Genomic DNA, 14,211 nt, shown 5'->3' with positions numbered 1-14,211 from the left:
TATCTGCCCCCCAGCAGCCCGATCTATCTGCCCCCCAGCAGCCCGATCTATCTGCCCCCCAGCAGCCCGATCTATCTGCCCCCCAGCAGCCCGATCTATCTGCCCCCACCTTGGGCTGAGCTTCTGAAATGCTGCATTGTGCTGCCCACCTGGGCTCAGATACCGTCACTCAGCCCATTCATTCTCCCCTTATCGCTGTCTGCCTTGTGGGGCCAGGCTGTGATCTCTTATTAATTTCTGATTTAAAGAGCCTTTTACTAATAGTTTTAGAGGCCTCTATAAAAATGACAGGGAAGGGGTTAACTCTAACTATGCATAGTGTGTTCAAAACACAGCATTTGTGTATAAATATAGCATTGTTATTATTTATTCTATTGTTGCGATATGTTTTATATATAAATAAAACCAACAATTTAGGTTCCATTATATTTTTTCGACTGGTGTATACCCCATAAATTTGAAATGTTTAAATATTGTACTATGACACGCGTACATACATACATACATACACATACACATACATACATACTGTACATACATACCCGCACATACATAGAGAAATAGCCTTTTAAATTCATTCGCGTTTTTTATTTAAAAGCTCCCTATCCCAAGCCAAATTTTCATACCAATAACTGCATATCAATCCCAATTTTATTTTCCATTATGCCACATCACATTTTAAAGAGCCCGTAAATATTATTTGTAACTCTTAATATGAAATTTGACACCAGCCTTAATTATATAGGGAAAGTTAAGGCTTCCACAACTATTATCTTAATATTTAAGCTTAAAAACCTACTGCTGATGACTTCTTAAAGCCACCCATAGTACGGTTACCGTACCGTGCTTCACTAAAACACTTAAGAATTTCTAAGTTAAGTGTTATTATAAGTTTGCTGGTTCTTTAAGTTGCTTCCCGCCCCGGAGCGGTCTGTGATGATGGTTTTACCGGTCTTCTACGGGGTTGTAAGATAATCCATGTTGCTGGTGGCTAATGCACAGCTTGCTAAAAGAATGACGAGTTATTCAATCATATAATTTAAAGTTGCATAAAAAGTCTTATAAAGCACCGCCCCTAACCACACCCCAACCACACCCCTAAGCGATTTTACCGAAAACTTGCGGCTTGATTTACATCTTGTGATTATTAAATCATCTATTAATCAGAGAAGTAGTTATTAGAACGGGTTAGTTGGACATGCAGCGTCCCAACTATAACTCCCACTTGCCTTTGGTGACTAAGCACCATGGGAGTTCTAGTTTTACAGCAGCTAAAGGGTTAATTAAAGCCCTGCCCTGTCATACTGGTGCATCGAATTGACTATATATATATATACACTCACTGGCCACTTTATTAGGTACACCTTGCTAGTACCGGGTTAGACCCCCTTTTGCCTTCAGAACTGTCTTCATTCTTCGTGGCATACTTTCTACAAGGCTGCTGGAAGCATTCCTCAGAGATTTTGGTCCATATGGACATCATGGCATCACGCAGTTGCTGCAGATTTGTCGGCTGCACATCCACGATGTGAATCTCCCGTTGCACCGCATCCCAAAGGTGCTCCATTGGATTGAGATCTGGTACCTGTGGAGGCCATCGGAGTGCAGTGAACTCATTGTCATGTTCATGAAACCAGTTTGAGATGATGGGAGCTGTGTGACATGGTGCATTATCCTAAAAAGGATGGACATGGTCGGCAACTATACTCAGGTAGGCTGTCACATTGAAATAATGACCAATTGGTACTAAGGGGCCCAAAGTGTGCCAAGAAATTGTCCCCTACACCACTGCACCACCACCAGCCTGAACCATTGATACAAGGCAGGATGGATCCATGTCGCAGCTGAAATCGAGACTCATCAGACCAGGCAACGTTCATCCCATCTGCTTAAAGGTTGCATACCTTGGTTGTAACGAGGGGTTATTTGAGTTACTGTTACTGTCATCTCAAACCTTCCCATTCTCCTCTGACATCAACAAGGCATTTTCCTCCACACAACTGCCGCTCACTACATTAAGTTGCTGCAATGTGATTGGCTGATTAGCTATTTGTGTTAAGTAGCAATTGAACAGGTGTACCTAATAAAGTGGCCAGTGAGTATATAAATATATGTATATTCTGTATATGTTCTTACACTTGATGAAAAGCAGAAACATTTCCTAGAAATGTTTTTCATGGTAGCTACACATTAAAATACCTGGATACTTCTCAGGGTAGGCTACCTGGCGCTCTCGCTCTTTCGAAGGAGGAGCTTCATGAGGGGCGGGACTAGCCACAGATAACAGAGTTAGAGTGGAGTTGGTTGAAAAGTGGGCGTGGCTCAACACAGCTTAACACCCATGGACAACGAGGAGAGTTCCCTGGAGACACAAAAAAGCAGCTCTTCACTCGGAGACTCTGGGCCAAACCCAGAGAGTTCCCCGCTGTCTCTATATACGAGCAAAATTTCCTCTTTCAAGACAAAAATCTGTGACTTTTTTCCCTCCTTCGTGACCCACTTTTCTAGGAGCTCAGAGTTAGATTTGTGAATGTATCAGTGTTTTATAGCCCTAAAAGCCACAATAATGCCTATACAAATAATGTATAAACAACAGATTACATGTTTTTAATTTATGTAGTTAGAAACGTTCTTTTTTTAAACAGCTTTCTCAGTTACACAAATAGCTATCAATATGTAACAATGTCACATAAAAAAGTTATTTTAAGTATTGGAAGCATGTCCGTTATTGTCTCATTTAAAGGGACACCCCAGCCACTCCAGAGGTCCCTTTACATTTTTGTGCAAACACATGGAGTGGTTCCGCATATGTATTTGCCTCTTCCCCCCTCAACCTCTTAATGGAGTGTTAGCTCAAAAGAGCAGGCCATCTTCTTCTGTAGCATACATCTTAAGATGTGTGGATATCATGTGGATAATATTAAAGTTTCCTCAACAGACTAGAGCACTCAATGTGTTATCCAAGTGGAACAGTATCTTTAATTGTATTGTGAGTTTGAAGAACTTCACTAATCCCATGGCAAGGCACAATGTCATTAGCACCAGATGGTACCATATGGGCGCTTTGGTAGGGAGGGGCAGACACCAAAACCTTGCCACGCACACTTCACCTATCCCTGGTACCATCCATGAGTGAATTGAGAAGGAGTGGAGTTAGGAACTGGAAGAACTGAGAAAATCAGTGTCTGAAGTAGAGAGGGGAAGAAAAAAGCATGTTGAAAAGGGGGGGGGGGGAGAAGAAATGTAGGAGACCTCTAGTGGTTGCAGAGGAGAATTCATATCATGACCAGGAAACAATGTAACCAAGAATACTGAGCAACACCAAGAAACGTGTCTTCTGTCTTAGGAAGGGGACACTAGAAATTAGAAAGAGAAAGGCTAGGGGGGGTACTTTGGGGAAACAGTGACTACCAAAGGAGATAGTCTAAAGGCAACATATCCATGAAGCAAATGGGTGGAAGATGAGGGAAAAGTGAAGGAATTAGGAGACTGGAGAACCAGGGATGAAGTAGAGAAGGCAATACAAAGAACAAGGAAGAGATGGGAAAGGGTTGGGGGCTGGTGGGGCTGATGGATTAGTTGTAGAATTTTCTTATTATTAATGTACCCAGGATAATTGGCGGCTTTATGTCACAATTAGTGGTTTATTGATTCATCCTTCGAGATCAACTAGTCCTGAGGAGCCATTTCTAGGCTGAATTTGGTGCTGAATCCCTAAGAAGAATTGATATAGGTCTTGTGATTGTTAGTTGCGGGATGTTCTCCGTTCACAAATATTTAGAGTACAGGAAAAACAAACAGCCGCTTACAATTGAACTTTATGATGGTGACATTTAGAATATAAATCCTTTGTTGTGAGCGGAGTGCTGGAAGTAAACGAAGTGAGACACCTTCAAGGTACCTGTTTTTCTGAATTTCCCCAAGACACAAAACAACAGCACGAGAAGGATTATTATTATGATTTAATGATTTCTATAGCACCATCATATTCTGGAGCGCTGTACAATGGATAAACAGGACAAGATGGGGAGGGTGAGTGATGAAGAAGAGGATGAATATTTTATAGCAGTAATTGTTGTTATTGATGTAAAACAAATGCTATTGTCATTATTACTGTACAACGTAATATTACTAATAAAATAATGTATTAAACCGCCATATAATGAACACAATAAAAAAAAATAAGGCTAAAACACTTTCGTTCCCAGGCCTGGTAAATCATTTAAAATGTTGCCTAATTCATAATTATAGCCAGGAACATTTAATTGTCACGTGACCCAAAAGCAGACACTCAAAAGTTGTTGCCATAGAAACTGAAAAACCTTCCCATGAATGTCTGGAGTAATTAAACAGTTGGAGGAAAGACTAAAATGACAGACCTGCTGTGGAGTATTGGCTTCGCATACTAGGGGGTGCATTTAATGTAACCCTTTTAAAAGGGGGTAGGGAATCTCTGCCTGTCTATGAAATGTACAACGCTGCGTGAACAACGCACGCTTGCGTAAGTTGTTGATCTTCTGTTTTGAGTTTTATAAGGTTTTGGTGACACGAGAAGCAGCAGAAATTCCATGATGTATCTCAAACTAGTCTCAGCTCCCAAAAATTCATTACCCGGGTTTGTCAGCTTCAAGACGAGACAAGCAGCCTGCCTTACGTCATACGCAGAGCCCCTTCCCTTCCGGGGAGGAGTTACCTGTCGCGTCTCTCACCTGTTGTGTTCCTGTTTCTAAATGAAACGGGTGTATACCTGTATTGCATGTAGATCCCCGGCAGCATCAGTATTCTTCAGGGTTGTCTTCATGTTGGACTTATAGGAAGGAAACCAGGGACCTTTTTTTTTTTACGACCTGTTCAGGTAAAGACGGGAACACCTCTTATTACCTTACGCTGGTTGGACTTTGCTCTTTCTCTTCTACATTTCTTGTTAGACGTCGTGGAATATAAAGATAGGTATAAGTACGACGGCAGCCACGACCACCGGCCTCTCGGTACTGATGCATCTGTTCAACCATGTCTACCTGGCTTTAAGGTAACGTTTCATTTGATCCGTAATTCTTTAAACTGACTTCTTATAAACCCTTTAGGCATTTTAATATTTAGATCTGGGAGGTTAAGATTATATGCATATTATCATCAATATACTTGATTTATAATAATAATAATAATAATAATAATAATAATCAAAAGAAAAAGAAACTTGATTTACTAGCAGAAACAGATGGGGTTACCACCCTCCTTCCTGCATCTTACCGCCAGGTCATTGATAGATTGGCTTAGATTCAGTAAGAAGCCTAAAGGAGCAATCATTAGCCTTTCCAAGACAAGCAACAGCTCAAATGGTGGCATTGTGACGCTCAATGACATTATGTCTGCTCAGTGGTGGATGAGAAAAGAGGTCACCACCACCTCCCAGTAGTACCAGCGCGACTTGTTGGGTCTTGTAATAAGAAATGGTTATGTCAATCGTATCCGACACCTTCCAGCATGCGCAGAGCCATACATTAACATGCAAAGATACAGTCAAATACAAGTGCTAAGAAGTGTTGAACATAAATAAAAAATATACTTATCAAAAATCTGTGGAAGCCGTCTCTGTGTGGCTTATGTTGAAACGGCTTCTACATATTTTTGATAATTATATTTTTATTTATATTTTTGCTGTGTTGTTTCGGTGTAAACCCTAGTGTTTGCTGCACTTCCATTAAGAGAAGTTGCCTACATCACTTTCTGCTTCTATACCATGACCAAAGTGTTAGCAGCCTCAGGTGCCCCCACCGAGGACATCAGTAGACGTTGAGTTCATGCATTGCTTAATGAGGCACCAGAAGACAGGGTGGACGAGGAGCGCCTCTGGACAGATTTATATATAACATTTTAGCTTGTAAACAAATTGTAAATATTGTTCTGTCTACTCAGCTGAATGTAAGACCATTATAACTAAATATAGCAATAGAACCATAATTCCTAGTACTGTTAAAAGTCTAAACCCTAAATAATCCCTTAATCGTGTTAAAATCTGCTCCGTTCATATTTCTTCAGAGAAAACCTAATTGTAGCCTCTAGTGAGGCGACACTCTGATTTTAAGTCTGAGTTTCTATAGCAAAAGAAATAGCTTCTTAAAAAATTCCTATGTTCCTTTTATGTTAGAAGGAAAGAAGAATGTCCGATCTGTTAATTTGGGGGATCAACTTCTGACAACTTGTATACAGGGGGTCCTTAGTGGTCAAAGACTCCAAAAAAAATAAAGTTATACTAGCTGACATTAAGCATTGTTCATATCGCTACGTTTAACTGTCTAGGAGCAAACAGGGTTCCACCGTATTCAGTTAAGGAAAGCTATAAATTCCTGGTTGGTTGACAATGTTTCTTTATGTTATACTAAGAAGCCATTACACTTTGTGAGGTCACATGTTAACCATGTGTTCATGCGTGTTGTGCTAGGGCCCAATACACCGACTACACTTTCAGCCTGGGAATCAGGGATAGGCAAAGTGTCCGTACAAGGACACCAGCGTCCGTGGCAAGGTTTGTGAAGGTCCATAGAACATCGTTAAATCGTCCACCACAGACCCCGACAAATGTCCACCATGAGCAATGTTAATGCCTCCTAGAGAGTATGTAGTAGCTTGGTCGAAATGAGGACAGTCCATCAAAAATTGGGATCAATGTGGGTGTAATACAGAAAAAGAGTGCACCTCCAGAAAACAAGACATATAAAGGGAGATTATTCTCAGAGAGGGAGTTGGTCAGCAATCTTAATACTTTATGACATAAGCAAAAATTGATATATATATATATATATTCTTCAATTGCTTAAGTATTTAAAAAGAGTGATATTTCCTTCTTCTAATGTGTTCACAGTCACAAAATAACCCAGTTACGTGTAGCCACCTTCCTTATCACACCTAGTAATAAATTACCACATGTCAAGGTCAAGATCTCTACTGTTTTAAGAAATTCTATTTATGTTTATAAGAAGCCTGAACATCGATACTAATAATCACTCCAGATTTGTAATACGGATGTTCTGTTCCTTTAAATTACGTTCTATAGCGCTCGGTTCCGTAAGGGCTATGGTTGTGCAATCATGATTACAGCAATAACCGGCAGCACCCATTCACCACACCAAATAGCTGCACTGAATCTCATACTCGCTGGAGTGATTGTTTGTGGTTACTCCCAACTAATGCTAGTAAGGTTCCTCGTGACCGATGGAGGGAAGGTGTGGGATGTGTGGTTAATCTTTGTGTAGTTCCAAGTTCAGCCCCTCCCTTGGGAAATTGTTTTATTTACTCTTGTTTTCCCATAATTCTGTGTTAAAGGTGCATATTATAAAAGGAAGACATATCCCATTCATTGCATAAACCCAAGGACAGGCAGGGTATGTTTGCCAAGCCACATAGAATCAACGCATCACACAGTGTACAACAAGTCAACCTCTTTAACAAATCTACATGATTTATAGTGTTTGGGAGTTTGTTAATTACTAATTTTACCCAGCCCCCCCCCCCAGGCAGTGTATTCAACCTCACACAATATTTATTAGTATTTGCAGAAACTTTACAAACTGAGGGCAAAGGCATAACCCTAGTGTTACTCTCATGAGCGTAGGAGCTTCATACCCAACGACTTACCTGGTCCCTCAAGAAGCTGCCTGATCATTCTGTTTCCTTTTGATGGGTATGTTGGAAGTTAGTTCATTTTTCATAGGCTTAAGCTTTTTGGTAGGAGTTTGAGGAGCAATCCTCCTCCAAATTATTCAATGCAGAGAGTGACCTCTATTTCCTTTCAGGGCTGTTTCGATAATTAATGAGGTCTTGATCATACCAATCCATACCACACCACTTCCTTTTCAACTTCTTCTCTCTTCTTCCACAAGTAAGATACTCCAGAAAGGGGAAAAAATAAAAATGTGGTGGGTGTTTGGTACACAAGTGGCCCGCTGTGGACCCATTAGCAGCTCTCCCTTTAATTTGAGCATAGATTACTTCCTTACTCTTCTATATACAAAGTGTCTGCTCGAACCCATTGCTATTTATCATTACCTGCTCCTTAAAGCAGCAATGTGTGGCTCCTGTACTGACACATGTATTTTGACCTTTATGTTCTATGACAAGTAAGAAAGCTTTAGGTCAATTTCCTATCGCAGGTGTCTTCTGGACTTACATGTTGATTCCGTAACATGTAAACATTTTTCTAATCCACTTTTTTTGTAGGTACCAGATTTCTGGTCTCCAGTTGATATTACTTGGACAGCTGGCTTTTTTGGCTTCAGGGTTTCCGCACTGTACAAGATCACTTCTGGAATCCAAGCCATTGAAGAACTATAAAGAAGGTATAACGCCAGCTGTTTATGCATACAGAGATGGCAAAGCCAGACACTCCCTGGTAGCATCATGATGAGCATTAACAATCTATTACTAACCATTTTGTCAACGGTTGTGGATAGAGCCAGACCTGTCTAATCATGTAGTATTGGGACTCTGAAAAATCTGAAGACGCTCCTAGAGCTGTTTACTTTATTTTACTTTAAATATTTTAGGAAAGCTTCAACTCCATCCAGTAATATGCTATTGTCACATTTGCATCTATTGTTTCATATACTTTAAGGGTGTCCTAACAACTAAAATTTATTTTTAAAAAGTGTTTCCACTTGAAAATTCCATAAAGTGATAAATTCTGTGGCAGGAATGAGCTTCTAGTCACAAGGCCTACAGACTAGACATGTTTAGGAGGAGGTCATTTACTTTCGTCCAAGGTTTACCTATTTTGACCAAAACCATGGGTTTTTTTTTTAAATTTAGTTAGATCCTGTGTTTTATTATTAACATTTTCCCTTCATGATGTAATGATCCCTGCTCCTCAAGGAACCTGTCAAATAGAATCTTCATTTTACAATTACAAATAGAAATAAATGGAAATGTCTAGAATGCATGCCAGGGGGCTCGTAACAGAGATACAACACCTTGTATGTCTACAACAATTTGTATGTCTACAACACCAACTCGTCTTGTCTCTCAATCTCTTTTTTAGTGTTTAAGAATGAGGAAGATGCCGGCAGCTTCCTTGGCCGTCGTTTACTTTACAACCAGTTTGATTTTGAGATATTCACTCCCGGTAATCTGGAGAGAGAATGTTATGAAGAACTATGTAACTATGAGGAAGCCAGAGAAATATTTGAGGATCATGATACAACGGTAATTTGCATGACATTATAAAGTATTTACACAAGAGATGTTGGGGTTCAGCCAATACTGCTTTGCCCGGCTATGTTTCCACTCCATGCTGATGTTTTTTTTATTTTATTTTTTTTTTAACCAAAATGTGTTTTATGCTTTAGATGGACTTTTGGAAAGGATATTCCTCCAAAGAGTCTTCCACGAGCAAAGGTAAGAGACACAAAGGGTGAAGTACAAACATAACCATGGGATTACCACTGGCCATAGAGGTACTGGTCCTGCAAGAGCAAATTATAGGCAGTTTATTAAGGATTTAGTTGAAAGACTAAGATTGAAATTCCCCTAAAAAGACCAGGGTGTTTTTCTTTTGACATGGTTATCTGCATATGTCTAATATCATATACTGGACCCATGGCCCATTGAATATATGTCTTTTTGAGCTATTATGGGACTGAAACTCTATTTTAATTAATTCAATCAATTAAACAATATTTGTCAGTGACTGATGACTTCTGCATACAAACCTACCCATTAACATAGATAAGTGATTATTGACGACATACAGTTCTGAGAATGCAGAACATCACGTCAGTCTCGGTGTGGGGCTTCAATTTATGACACTTAAGTAAAAGTTACCCATTAATGTTATGTTCCTGATTACAAATATTAATATGTAGTAGTGGTTGGTGATACAATTTAATAGAATGACACCCAACTTCATAAGTTTGTCAATATAATACAAGTTTTAACAGAACTTTTTGCTCTTGCCATCAGTTTCTCAGCGATGGATATTGTGCAATTGAGATATCATACTAGTATATATTTCAGGGTACATTGACGTAACATGATTGTCTGAAAACACGTGGCATACTGCACAGTAATACACAAAGCTACTTCTCTGAGTACGTATTAATTGGAGAAATCCTAACACTCTGGCAGCTTTATGAGCCACGAGACTTACACAATAGTTTAGAGATTCAACCGAAATTAGCTTCTGTTAGTCCCAAGGTAAATTCTTCTAAACCAGATCGCTCCAGCGCCACCCAGGTAGCCTCAGGTGCAATAGGGGGCGGTGGAAGCATAAAGAAGGAAGAGAAGATACTTTTTTTCCAAAAAAACACACAAAATGCAAGTTATAACTATAACCCAGTACTTCACAAAGTGGGTGATACCGCCCCCTGGGGGGTGCTGGAACTATGCAGGTAGATTTCAGGGGGGGGGGCTGAGTAATTTTTTTTTTTAAAAGGGGCGGTAAGCCAAACAAGTTTGGGAAACCATCTTCATAAGAAACCTTCATCAATTGGGAAGAACTAGACATCATAACAGCCATTGTGAGATTAGCAATAGTCACCTGTAAAAAAAATTATTACATATATATATATTAATATAATATTTACATCGGGATATATGACAACGGCTTTATACTGGAAGGATATAATCTTCAAGATGTACTAATTTGCTTCATCTATATTGTGAAAGGCTAAGTAGCTTCTTTTTATGGTTAAGACTCTTTTCACGCAATCAGATTTACAATGTGTCTGCCTCATTTGTCAAGTCATATAATAAGTCATTTGAATGGAATAATACAAATAATGAGCCTGAAGCTTTAACGTCCCTTTAAGAAATAAAGAAGTAAGAAATAATGATGTCATCCAGGAAGGGGTATTTGGTATAAATTAATATAGGTTGCTTTTCTTCCTCTCTCTGTGGGTCAGTTACGAAAATCGATGTGGTCGGTCTTCTCACTGGTCTGATATCTGCTGGAACATTCTTGGTAGTAATTGGGCTTCTGATCTACTACTTGTACATATTCTACTGTGATCGCAGAAGACACGGCAATATGTAAGTATGTAAGATAATAGGGAGGAAAGTACCAATATTAGGTATTTATCCAATATTATATTTAATGTATGGATTATGTGAAACTTCAAAGCATGAAACAGCTTCTTCCTACATTATAAGCTACAGTCTAGCTGTGACTGAGGATCATATATATATATATATATATATATATATCTAGCGCTGCCACAAATAAAATGCTTCTTCTGTTTTTTTTGTTGATTTTGGCCCTAGTGCACTCAAATAAGAGGTTCAGACACTTTTTCGTGTTCATTTCCATATTGGAATCCACTTTGCATGGCTCCATGGGTGCAGCAGCAGCTAATCACATGTATGCGATCTGAAAAGTGATGTTTTGCTAGCATACATTTTCTAACTCCAGCAATTACAGTTATGAGCTGTTCCTTTAATGTTATACATTAAATTTTCAATTGGTTTTACATATATAATAGTGCGTGCTTATTAGATTTGTGCAAATGGACCACAATTTTTTAAATTTTCCCTTTCGTCTTTGGTTCATTCTTTTCTTGGAGAATGAATTTTGTTTCCTTTACATTTGGTTCAGACAAAATTCTGAGTTTTTTTTTAATTAAATTAAATTTGCTGTCACTCACCCTCATTCACTCTCACTCACTCGCTCACACGCTCACTTTCTCTCGATGTCTCTCTACCCTCTCCTCCATCCGCTTCCGTGTCCCTGTCTCCTTTTCTGCAGCCCCGCTTCTTCTCTTGCCTCTTCTTCTTCTTCGCTTCTTCTGTCCTCTGTATTCTTTCTCCTTTCTTCATCCGCTTCTCCCCACTGTCCACTGCATTATCCAGGCCTCCTGGAGCTCTTCCACAAAAGGACGGAGACTCCACACACTTCCATCTCATACAAGTCCAATGCTTATTCCTTGCCTAAGGCTCACACACCTTTTCTCTGTGGGACAGATATAGTGTTCTGTCCTGTTTAATTAGCTATCTGTTCATCTAATTACATGAACAGAAACAATGTATAATTTGGAAATCCCAATTAAATACATTTTATTGCATATGTTAGAAGAGATAACATCTGAAGTTTTTTTTTTAAATTCCTTCGTTCCCAGGACACACTGTTCATTTCATTTAAAGTTCCTGGTTTCTCGGTTATGCAATAAACCATTTTAACATACTGTAATTATAGGTGTGTGATTGATTTGTGTGTCTGAAAAGAATATGTAAGCCATTCAATTATCCCTCTAATTTTGCACATTTAAAGGTCCTTCAGAAAAATACAGACAATACCCTGATACCCTCCTCACTGGTATCTTCATCCTTGGTAAACAAAACTCACTAAAGGGAGAGTTGGTAGGAAAATTTGGGTTTGAATCCTTGACTTCATTATCCATTATGAAGGGCCATCCCCAGTGAGCTTCTGCTGCAAGAAAAGCCTTGCTTACCCTGTATAATGCATATTTCTCCTCGCACATTGCATTATACATTATGCATGGCCAACTTCATCCTTCTTGCTGGAGAAACATGCCAGTGTTGACCCCTCATAAAGAATAGCAAACTTTCCTGACAACGTTCCCGTTAATAAATAAACCTTGCTATGCCAAAGAGTTTCAGTCTGGATCGGTTCAGCTTCATTGTCAAACTTAATAGTAACTCTTACTTTTTGGACTACAGTTGGGTGAGCTGGGTTTGAGTTCCACATTGTTAGGGCAGACCACGTCCCGTGCATTTGAATTGCCCAGCCTGTTCACTTCCTAATATCAATATAACAAAAAGTTCTGAAGCACTCAGATAAGGATTTACTTGTAAACTTTAAAACAGTGGAAGTAACAAAAAGATTGTCAGCAAACATACCAACAATTACACCCCATAGGCACGAGTGTTCATCAGGTTTTTGCTCATTAATCTACCGTAGTGACTCCTGCGAGTGGAGTCTTTTCCTACTTTTCACCTACAAGGGCCGAAACTTAATTAACATAACCCAATTAGCGTTTATCTTTAAAAAAATAATTTGGGTCATTGTCTATATTCTCTCTTAGGAGCCTTCCCCTTCCCTGTCTGTCAGGAAGACATAGAAATAAAATAGGTGTGGACAATTTGGAGCTTTCATAATGAATAATGAGGTCTAAAAATCAGTTCTTGTAACCACATGTTCTAACGTGTGCTTTAGTGAATTGAACCTACTGAGAACAACTGTGTGACTTACCTTATACAATTCTCCACAGTTAATACGGGCAAAGTATTATATCAAGTACTCATCTGAACATGTACCATTTATTTTGTTTACAGCCCAGAGGGTGACTGCGAATGGAGACGGTCGTCAGGTATATCAAGGTCACCAGAGGTCCTTCCATTGAACCCCACATGCCCACCTCTGGAACCACACGATCCTCCTCCTTATGATCTAGTAGCATGTGACACATCACCACCACCTCCTTATCCAGGGATGGTTTTAGATGCAAAGGCTCTTAAAAAATCCCTCTCTATTCCTGCTTCCCAAAAGTTTCCAGTCTTGTAGCTTATGTTGGGTCATCAGTGTTGGAACACAGTAGTCCTTTGGCAAGGAAAAAATGTCTCTGGTAAAAGACTGTTGAAGAGGATTATGATCTACTTAAGGAGATGGGACAATGATTATGTTAATTTAACTTGCACATGCACCGGACCTTTTGTAGAGTGAGACATTCAAGCAAAATGTGAATGACAATCCTACCTATTTAAACATTCCATGGTTTTGTCATCAGTGGTCACTTGCTGATGACTTGAACAACTCCAAGCGTAACCTATAACGAAGCATGCACACCTCCTGGAGGAATTAAAGGGACAATTGGACCACAAGATGAACTGCAAATTTGTGCTGCAAAAGATTAGCAATTGTTTCAACAGAGTTGTAGAACGTATGACTATATTATGAGTTGAGAGGAGACACAAGGAGTTCAAGCACAGTAACATGGATAAAAGATGAAAAGAAAAAAAAAGTTAAAAGTTTTTATATATATTTTTCTCTATATTTTTCTATAAGTGTGAATGCAACCAAAATATATTTTGTGAAGAAAATTTGATGACCTTGTAACACTTCCAAAGTGTTTAACCATTTTTCACTAATTAAAAAACATTGGGCCATCAAGCAACAAGGATGTGTAATGTACAGATATTTAAATAAGACAAGTGAGAAACCTTATTAATGTAAGAAGACTGACTAATCCTGTCTTCAGGGACTAG

The 14,211-nt window shown here is 39.1% G+C and overlaps 1 protein-coding gene across 1 annotated transcript; it reads left to right on the top strand.

Annotated features, from left to right (window-relative positions):
• Positions 1 to 1,690: 1,690 nt before the first annotated feature.
• On the top strand, positions 1,691 to 13,510 carry LOC149276963 (transmembrane gamma-carboxyglutamic acid protein 4-like). Its single transcript, XM_089503245.1, has 7 exons — positions 1,691 to 1,711; positions 4,929 to 5,029; positions 8,218 to 8,336; positions 9,035 to 9,198; positions 9,342 to 9,390; positions 10,896 to 11,022; positions 13,282 to 13,510. The coding sequence occupies exons 1-7, from the start codon at positions 1,691 to 1,693 to the stop codon at positions 13,508 to 13,510; spliced, it is 810 nt and encodes a 269-aa protein (XP_089359371.1).
• The last annotated feature ends 701 nt before the right edge of the window (positions 13,511 to 14,211 follow it).

This window comes from Sceloporus occidentalis, unplaced genomic scaffold, assembly GCF_023333645.1.
Source record: "Sceloporus occidentalis isolate IW3139 unplaced genomic scaffold, rSceOcc1.0.p SCAF_223, whole genome shotgun sequence".
NCBI classification, from domain to species: domain Eukaryota; kingdom Metazoa; phylum Chordata; class Lepidosauria; order Squamata; family Phrynosomatidae; genus Sceloporus; species Sceloporus occidentalis.
The sequence above is the reverse complement of the archived record's forward strand: the minus strand, read 5'-3'. Positions and strand labels throughout refer to the sequence as shown.

Coding starts and splice junctions, on each gene's coding strand:
- LOC149276963 (XM_089503245.1), top strand. CDS start 1,691: ATGGTCGGCAACTATACTCAG. Junction 5,030..8,217: donor CATGTCTACCTGGCTTTAAG/GTAACGTTTCAT, acceptor CTTTTTTTGTAG/GTACCAGATTTCTGGTCTCC. Junction 8,337..9,034: donor ATTGAAGAACTATAAAGAAG/GTATAACGCCAG, acceptor TCTCTTTTTTAG/TGTTTAAGAATGAGGAAGAT.